The following is a 9,912-nucleotide window of genomic DNA, read 5'->3' on the forward strand; positions in this document are numbered from 1 at the left end:
ATAAATAAAAATACAAATTACATATGGAAAAATCACACCTTATGAAAAAAAATGCGAATTACGTAAGAAAAAAGTTAAAGCGCCCAAACGCGAGCTCAAACACGTGCGGCTAACACAAAATGCGAATTACACATGCGAAAATCACGAATTATGAAAAAATAAATAAAAATGCAAATTACACATTCAAAAATCCCAAATTATATAAGAAATAAAAATGAGGACTATATATAAATGAAAAGGAATTAAAAACACCCAAACTCAAGCTCGGAAAGAGGGCACAAACGTAGGCATGCAACTAACTTTAAGGGGGTTGGCACGTGCAAGTGTCACTGACCCAAAAGTAAATTTATATAATAAATATAGAATTTTAACTTTAGGAGAGGGGGCTGGAACCCCTGTGGATTCAATGCACGCCCCCGTGCCAACAAAGTATATAATTGACATAACTAATATATCTAAAATTAATGAATAACTAATACATTTAATATGAAGTATATCAACTACACTAAATATACTAATTGATATACTTTATTATATGTATATTATCGTTAATATACTTCATAATTGGGTATAATACGATTGGAGGCACATACCAGTTACTTTTGAGTTAGACTCCCTTCTTCTACGTTTGTACTGAACCTCCACGGTTGTAGATTAGAAAAGTTGGTGCAATATTACCTTTAATTATTAATTATTATTATTATTATTCTTGTCCGGTTTTATTTTATCCATGGTTATTGGTAATTCAAGTAGACAAACAGAAAAAAGGGCGGGAATTCCCCCAAAGTCCAATCCCTCAAAAAAAAAAATATACAACTTTCTTCGGATTCTTCGTTTCCCGCTTCTTCTCTCTGGCCCTAATCCTCTGCCCACAGTTTCCTTCAATTCTCCTCCAAATCTTTGCCTCTCACGTTTCTCCAAATCTTCGATCGGTTTCTTCAACTCCAACGCAGATCTGAGGAGTTCGGCTTCAGGTTGAGCAGTGTGGAGTAGATATGGAATCTGGGAGCTTCAATTTGTTGTGTAATTGATTTCATCGTTTGCAAATTATGGCTGATTACTTTCCTCTTAATCCTGCGGCTGAGTTCGGTCTCCGCAGCACTGTAGAACTGCAGAAAGCTTGGCATCTATGTACGATACTACTGGATATTGGTCGCCCTGCTTCTGTAGAAGAACTCGCTGCGAGATGCGAATTGTTCAGTGCTACACCGGATTTTGTTCGATATCTATGCTCCATTCCCAGTTCTCCTGTCTGTCTAGCCGATAATGCTCTTGTTTTGATCTCCATGGTTGCAATCGCAGCTGTGGGGCGGTACTTTTCGAAGGCAGTGACTGGGTGCGACTTTTTGAGACGGGATTTCGGACTTCTGGAGCCAAATAGGTTGTGGGGTAGCGATGTTAAAACCTACTTTAGGAAACGGAAAAGATCAGTGTTTGATTGTGGAGTGTCTGTTGCTGCTAAACGGATGTTAACTTCAGCTCCTGGAAATGGTACGAGTTTAGGGTTTGTTTTTTGTTTTCTTTATTTGCTTTCGATTCATCTTCTTAGTTACTTCATTCATAGTCCGAGTAGAGATGATTGACGGCATTGTTGCAGGGAATGGAAGTTGCTTGTCATTAATGAGAAGGATTCCGCATAGTTTGGCTGAGGTACTTTTCAATTTTGCTCTTTCAATTCCTCTTCACATATTCTTTAGATGTATTTGAAGGACCCAGATGCTTCTCTTTAGTTTGAAACTGTTAAATTCTTATCAGCAGTGACAAAAATGACTTCTTAGTGTTACAAATTCAAATAGTTCAATCTGGTTGCTGACCATTTATCCCTTCGGCATTTCTTTTATGTATATGTATATATATATGTATATGTTTATTCTAGTTATGGACATTCATACGTTGATTGAGTTAATGGTGACTCAGTGAAACAACTGTGAATATTATTTATATTGGACTCCTTATCTTTGAATCGCTTGATGGTTTCATTTTTCTAATAGAAGCATGGTAAACCAGGAATTATAGGAATTTCATAATTTTGCGACAATTTTGGTCTTTAATTTGTTTTGATTTTGCGCGATGTTCTACAAGATAATGACTTTTTCATGCTTGACTTCAGTTTGGAACTTACAGTTTATTAAGTGCAGAATACAACTGACTTTATTCCCTGCATAAAGGTACCTGCTGACTATGTAACTCTCACCAGTTCAAGTTCACTGACAGTTGATTTGCCTGTTGGGAAACTCGGAATTGGACATTCGGATGTTAAAATTGATGAAGTTCCCTTGTTTCTTGATTATGCTGATTTTCCGAACCTTTTGATAAATTATGCTGGACGAATGGGAGCTGATGATGTTGTTCAAACAAATGGAGCTACGAACCAAGATGATGCCGGGCCTGCAAGTGAAAATGGACATGATTGTGACATGCAAAAAGTCCAAAAAAACTCGAGTATACCAAATTCAAGGCACACAGAGAGAGGATTTTCATGTAACCTCGATCTTTCTTTGGGTCCACCATGTAGCTCCACTTACACACTTCCTCATGACAAAGTTCTTGATAAAAACAATATATTGGCCTATAAATCAGGAAACACCTCTGCGTTGTGCTTTGGAGATGATATGCAGCCTTATGATCTTTTGGGATGGAAGCCAGAAGATGACAAAAACAAGATGTGCGAGACAAAAAATTGTTCCGAGTATACTAGAACAACAGAGAACCATATTGTTCACTTGGAAGGGCATGCAGTTACTGATGAAGCAGAAAGAAACTTTCTAGACTTGAGAAACCCAGTAACTATATCATACATGAATGGAGATGACATATCCAGGAAAGACGAAATTCAAATTCCCAATTCGTTACCTGACCAATCGTTTAATCAGAAGCCACCTGTAAAGACCTTTGGGGAACTTAAAGGATCACAAAAATGCACTCTATCTCAAGAGGAAGTTCTCATGGCGCCAGCAATCAATAAGGAGGGTTTTTACCCCCCTCCTGAACAGCAAAACCGTTACAACAGTGTCCATAAGCAGTCCAAGGTGCATAAGTTTAAGAAGAATTCAAATGAGAATGTGCGTATTAAGGAGAATCCTTTGGATTCTACCACTGCATCTCTGAAGGTAATATTTCTCTAACACTCGTTTTACACAACCTTAGTTATCTACTTTTAATTGATAGCTCCTTGAACGAGAATTGAGGCTTGAGCTAAAATGTGCTATTGGCTATGTACGGTTGTAGTAGAAAAAAAATCTCTAATGATTGCTCTGTTGAAGCAGTTGGAGAAAACATCATTTCCTCAGTTTGAGTCTTTCATCATTGAGGAAGAAGAAGGTTCTGGTATGCTACTATCCTTTGCTTATCTTTCTGACGGCAGATTCCTATTTCTTCTTATTTCCACCGTTCCTAATATTGTCCACAACGTATTCAGGTGGCTATGGAACTGTTTACAGGGCTCGAAGAACAAGTGACGGGAAACGGATAGCTATCAAATGTAAGCTGCCAAGTTTGTCGAAATATGTTTAGTTATTATTGTCTTCGTCCTTTTTTTTTTCTTTGGTTATTACATTCATGAACTATTGGTTATTTTAATAATAACTCCTTGGATGGTTGGAAATGCATGTTAGGCTCAAATCTCGATGAGAAGTTGGGAACATGGGGGCAAAAGGAAGATTTTCTTCAATTATTTTCAGAAAATTTAACTACATGCATGCACCTAAAAAATGAGTGCATAGATTTAAGTTGAACCAGAACTCAGGTGCTTTTGGACCTAATAATTAGTTAAATTGTAGTCTACTGCTCAATTTTGCTCTCTAATTTGGTGCTGTCTAGAAGTAGTTAGGATTCAGGAAGTGTAGTTGTTTACAAGTCTGCAAGTCAAAAGGATGAATCCTCTATAGTTTCTACTGGATCAAACTACTAGGAGCTGGTCCAAGGGGGAATGTGACTGTATCGTGTTAGATAAAACTCGTTTTTGATTTTGTCCCATGTCTTTCGGTCCATTTTTAATTATTTCAATAATAGTTCTATATTTTATTCTCAAGTTAGATTCGTATTTAATAAATTATAACTCTTATTCTTTGGAAGAAATATTTTTCTTTACTGAAAAATGAAAATATATGACCAATGTTGTATACTTGCATTTTCAGGTCCCCATGTCAATGCTCACAAGCACAATGTTAACAATGAGCTAAAAATGCTTGAACGGTTTGGGTATGTATATAGAGAAGAAACATTACAACACTATCTTTGATTAACATAAGCTTTTATAAATCGCAATGTCATATTGATGTTTTTTTTCATGCAGAGGAAGGAACTTCATAATCAAGTATGAAGGGTCCTTTAGTAGTGGCAACAGCGAGTGCTTTATTCTAGAACATGTTGAACATGACCGACCCGAGGTAATTTGTTTGAAATTCAAATATAATATGTGGCAATCATTTTTATGTTACTATTTTGAATTATTTAGTTGGTTAGTAATATGGAAAGTGAACACAAATTATGGATAGTAGTTTCATGCGATAAAATTTAGGTTAAAAAACCATTTTCATCCCTGTCTTTAAGACTCATTCCATTTTAGTTTTTGTACTTTTAAAAGTCCAAATTTAGTCTTAGTATTTTCTACTTTCAATAGATCTTAAAATTAGTCCTCATCGTTAATTTGAAGTTAAGTTTGATCTAACCTTATAAAATAAATTTTCATTCAAGAAAGGATGCGGGGAGGCAATTGGAGACTATATTTTCTTTAGGAAAAGTTAACTGTGAACTCAGACTAATTTTAAGGTTTATTGATGGTATAGATACTAAATTTAGACATTTGAAAGTACATGGACTAAAATAGAATAAGTACCAAAGTATAGGGACCAAAATAGTATTTTAAGCTAAAATTTAGTTCTAGAGGATAGAGAATTGGTACCTGAAAGTAGTTAGCCGTATCTAAATTCTCTTTAAATTTTTACTTAGTTTTTAGTATTTAATCAAATTGTTTTTATTGTCCTATGTTAATATGTAGGTTTTGAAGAAAGAAATTGATTTAGTTCAGCTACAGTGGTACGGTTACTGCTTGTTTAAGGCCTTAGAATGTTTACATAAGCAGGTGAGGTGTTGCTGTAACTGTAAGTAGTTGTGCCTGAATGGAAGTGCAATGCAGTTCTTTACAGAGTATTTTGTCTAACTAGTTCGCATTGACAATTTTAGGGAGTCATGCACAGAGATGTTAAGCCTGGTAACTTCCTGTTCTCTAGGAAGCAGAACAAAGGCTACCTCATTGATTTTAACCTTGCCATGGTTGGTCTCTGCGTTTCCTTTGCTATTTAACATCTAGTAAAGTTTTTACCTCCATTGATTGAACGTTAATTTAAAAAATCCTAATATTCTGTGATGTTTTTTTTGCAGGATTTACAGCAGAAGTACTCCATGGCCAGTAAGTTTTTTCTTGACACTCTGCGTTCTTAGGTTAATTCCTGAAGTCATTCGTCACTTGCCAATGAAAAAAATGAAGATTTAAAGACAATATTTGTATTACATTTTTACAGGAATCTTACGAACTGATAGTAAATCCCTTTTTGATGGGTTTTTATCTTGTTAGGCTATACACACTTTAATGTAATTCACTTAATCTGATTAATTAATCTACTTCGTTTAGGTAAATCAACTTCAAGCCATCATGCATCTTTGGATCATGTTCCTGTCTCTCATGCTGTGTCAGCAGTGAAGGACAAAAAGAACTTCAGGAGTTTTGTATCTCTCAGCAAGGGGGAAACAGGAACATCTAAGCAGATTAGCGAACATGATAAGAACTTGAAAAGGAGAAGTTGCGTACCCTTGAAAAATTATCCAGATATGGGTGGTGGGAATGCAATTCGAAGCCAGGGTGCAGATGGATCTGGTATAACCTCTGCAAAGGATGTAACAAGTGCTAGGACGCCTTCCACAGAAACTAAGAGGGAGCCTCTTCCATGTCAAGGAAGAAAGGAACTGCTAAGTTTGGTGCAAAATGCATTACGCAGTGCTGACCATGTCACCCAAAATAGTTCTGATTTACGACGGAAAAGGATAGCCGCTCCTCCAGGCAAGGAAGACAACAAAATTATATCGCCAAGCCCAATGCTGGTCCATTGTTCTGGTGTTCCTATAGCTGGTTCTAGGGTACTAAAAAGTAAAGGTTTGTAGATTAATGCTCTAATTTTCAAGTATCTGGATTCTATGTTCACTTTCTCAAGTAAAGTTACTTCCAGGAGATGGAAAGCGTAAAAGAGAGGGCTCTTGTGCTGGGACAAAGGGGTTTCGAGCTCCTGAGGTGATTTATTTACTGTTACCTTGATACAAAATTCATAATTCTTTTTTGTAGTTATGTGTTTTCGGGTTCATATACGACTACTATTTTGTCGGGGAATTGACATCAATGTACGTAATTATACAGGTCTTATTCAGATCCCTGCATCAAGGGCCTCAGGTCGATGTCTGGTCTGCTGGTGTTACCCTTCTCTATCTAATGGTTGGAAGAAGTCCTTTTACTGGAGACCCTGAACAGTAATATTTCATGCCAAACATGAATCAAAAGTTGTTTTTTTTGGCGTTTTGTTCCTGTGCAGTGGCATTTCTGACTTCTATAAATCATGGTAGGAATATAAAAGACATTGCTAAATTGAGAGGCAGTGAAGATTTATGGGAGGTGGCCAAATTACATGATCGTGAATCTGCATTTCCAGGGGTATTTCTTCATCTTATCTCAAGCAAGAAGTTCCTGTTTTTATAAATTTCCATTGTTCTGAAGGAAAAAGAGTCTTGATTTTTAATTTGCTAGCAATAAATTGATTGAGATTTTGGCTTTTCGGAATTTATAAGTCATCCGAAACGTGTTCATATTGTGAACCACTCAAGCATGAAAAAACATGATTATAATTGTTGTGATTGTGATTGTAATTGTTGTGATTGAGTATCTTTAAAAGGCTTGTCCAGACTCCTTGAGATCTGCATTTTTTGTTCTTTCAACAAAAAATCCCTTCATCATTCATTCTCTTATAAACAAGTTTTTTCCTCTTTCGCTCCACTTTTTGTTAGGTATCAAATGATAATACGTCATTTCCTTTTCTTCATCCTTTATTTTTTTCTACGTTCAATATCTTAAAAGCTTTACCTTCCAACCTTGCACCTATGTTTGAAATAGCTTTCAAGCTATCCTGACCAGTTGCGTTCCTTCTATCTATCTGTTTATGAGTTGATTACAAACAGCAATATCGGTGATAGGATGGTATGTAAGCTACTGATCTTTTGGTCGGTTGATTCGTTCGTTCATTGAGTCTAATCCTTTGTGGAAACGAGAAGATGTCCAGTTGACCAGTAGTCTGGTTCTTTATACATTCACCTGTTCTGACATTTTCTTGAGAAGCCTACTGATGAGATAGATTGCTTGTGAGCTTATTTTGGTTCACTAATGTGAAAGTTTTCAAAATGTTGCAGGAGTTGTTCCACATACGGTCCTTCCCAGCTATGGATTTGCAAAGCTGGGTCAAGGCTCACACAAGGCGACCAGATTTTTTCAAGCTCATCCCGAGATCGCTTTTCGATCTGGTGGATAAGTGTCTGACAGTGAATCCGAGGCTAAGGATTACTGCAGAGGAAGCTCTGAAGCACGAGTTCTTCAACTCGTGCCACGAGAGCCTTCGGAAGCAGAGGATGCTTCGGCGAGGCTCTAGTTTGAACTCCGCTAATGGCACAGGCGAAGTCGTTCGAGGACAGTCATTTGAGCTTCTAAGATGAGTATCATTTGCTCCTTGTTTTGTAGCTGTAAATTTGTTTGTGATGATCCTGGATATAGTATGGTTTCATGTCATTATGTTATTAAATTGTAACAAAGAAGATAATATTTACAAAAGGTAATATGTATATAAACTTTTTGAATGAGTTAATCCCTCAGCAGCAAAGTCTCATGTAATTTTTTTATGAAGTGTAGTTATATGAGTTGAGTTAAGAGCTTGTAATTCATGACATGATGGAATGAAACTCTATGGTCTAATGTAGGGGTGTTCAAAAAAACCGACAATCCGAAGAACTAACCCCGAACCATATGGGTTGGGTTAAAAAATAAATTGGGTCGGGTTGGGTTGATTTTTGGTAGAATCGAAAACTCAGTTCGGTTCACGGGTTGAGTAAAATTTTTCTCGATCCAAACCGAATCGGACTGACATTTACATAATAATAATAAGAAAAGATATATATATATATATGTAAAATTTAGGGTTTGGGACGGGATCACAGTTCTGTCGCCTCTCATCCCTCGTTTCCCCCTTTGTCTCCTCCAGATGGCCCCCCCCCCCACCTCATCTCCCTCTCCCGTCTCCTTCACTCCCCCTCCTTTCATCTCCCTTTCTCTCTAGAACTATTTCTAAGACTATGATCGTCCCCGGAAGCAATCGTCGGCGGCGAGGTAGACCATCGGAAATATATCGAGCACAAACAACTCCGTCGCAAGATTCGAGTACATTGGTCACAACCTAATCTCTGATGTATAAGTCTTCTTCATGCTTACGATTTCGTCTTCTCCGATTTCGCTAACGATTTTTTCTTCGTCGTTCTGATCCCCTCTTATCTGTAAATCTTCAATCTCTATTCTCGATGGAACCCTAAACCCTCGATTTCGACGGGGACAGAGACTCTCTCATGCCCCCATCCCTACTGTCCCACCTTCCCCTTTCCATCTTCCTTCGATGGCTGGTGCAGTTTGAGCATTGGGTTGGGTTTTCTTCGATACTAATTTTTTGTTTGGCACTCTTCCCCTCATTTCGTCTCAACCTGGCAACCCAACCCGATATAACCCGAAACTATAAGGGTTGGGTTGGGTTGGGTTGCCAGTCAAGTTCGGCTCTATCGGTTCTCAAATCTATCCAACCCAAAAATTCGGGTTGGTCCAAAAAACTCCCATAACCCGACCCAATCCAACTCGTGAACACCCCTAGTCTAATGTAGTGGGAGTAGTTTAGGGTCGTTTTTTAGCGTTTTTGTTTCTTGTTTTCAGCTTTGGAAAAATTAATATACTTGGTACTTGTTCCTATTTCTTGTTTCCTGTATTTAAAAAAACGTTTTCAAAATTGTAACAAAAACGAGTTCCTAATTTTCATTTTTAGTTTTTGAAACACAAATAAAAATATTGTTTTATCAATTCACTTATAAAATGAATAATAAATATAACACAATTTTTAATATTTTTATTAAAAAGTAATTTTTTATATATGTCTTTTATTTTTAATATTTCTGAGGACAAAAAATTAGAAATAATTATGAAATGCATTACTGTTTTTTTTTTCAATTAAAAGAAATAGAACAAGAAACAAACAAAATGGTTATCGAATATTATAATAATAATAATAATAATAATAATAATAATGTTGAAACAAGAAATGTGAACAAAACAAATCCTTTGTAACCTAATTAATCTTAGGTGATTTTTTCCAAAACAACTTTCTATTTTTTTTAGAATATAAATTGAAAATATGTTTGAAAATATAAATTGAAAATTGAAAATATTTTTTTAGAATATAATTAATCTTGTTTCTTGTTACCTTTTCTTCATTTTTAATAAAAAAAAAAAGAATTTCATAACCCCAACACCATGAATACAAGAGTCAAGAATGGTAAACAAGATCTTTATCTACGTTGGAACAATTTCATGAGTTCGATGCATATCTAAACAATTTTTTATGTATGTCTGGTGTCAAGGAAGGGAGTACTTGGTAGAAATGAAATTGGGCAATCCATCCACTTTAATTGAATGTGGATGATTTTGTGAAAAGCTAAACAACTTTTTCTCTTCCTTTTCTTCTACACCACTCACCCAACAATTCTTTCTTCCACATTCTTTGTGCTTTGTCAACCAAACTCCCATCCCCCACTTGAAAATAGGTAAAATATATGTTTTAAATTATA

General features: G+C 36.2%; 1 protein-coding gene across 2 annotated transcripts; it reads left to right on the forward strand.

The window, feature by feature from the left end:
* The first annotated feature begins 794 nt into the window (after positions 1-794).
* On the forward strand, positions 795-7,905 carry LOC111023802 (Protein kinase superfamily protein). Of its 2 annotated transcripts, none has more exons than XM_022301284.2 (15): positions 795-1,491; positions 1,598-1,650; positions 2,169-3,110; positions 3,267-3,327; positions 3,419-3,481; positions 4,137-4,200; positions 4,295-4,388; positions 5,000-5,083; positions 5,185-5,274; positions 5,383-5,410; positions 5,633-6,145; positions 6,225-6,286; positions 6,410-6,519; positions 6,613-6,700; positions 7,450-7,905. In XM_022301284.2, the coding sequence occupies exons 1-15, from the start codon at positions 1,050-1,052 to the stop codon at positions 7,747-7,749; spliced, it is 2,994 nt and encodes a 997-aa protein (XP_022156976.1). In that variant the 5' UTR covers positions 795-1,049; the 3' UTR covers positions 7,750-7,905. The 2 variants fall into 2 exon arrangements, with proteins under 2 accessions (XP_022156976.1, XP_022156975.1); XM_022301283.2 differs by having other exon boundaries at positions 796-1,491; positions 5,633-6,151.
* Positions 7,906-9,912: the final 2,007 nt, after the last annotated feature.

This window comes from Momordica charantia (genome assembly GCF_013281855.1).
Source record: "Momordica charantia cultivar OHB3-1 chromosome 7 unlocalized genomic scaffold, Mcharantia_2.0 BLBB01000007.1, whole genome shotgun sequence".
Taxonomy (NCBI): domain Eukaryota; kingdom Viridiplantae; phylum Streptophyta; class Magnoliopsida; order Cucurbitales; family Cucurbitaceae; genus Momordica; species Momordica charantia.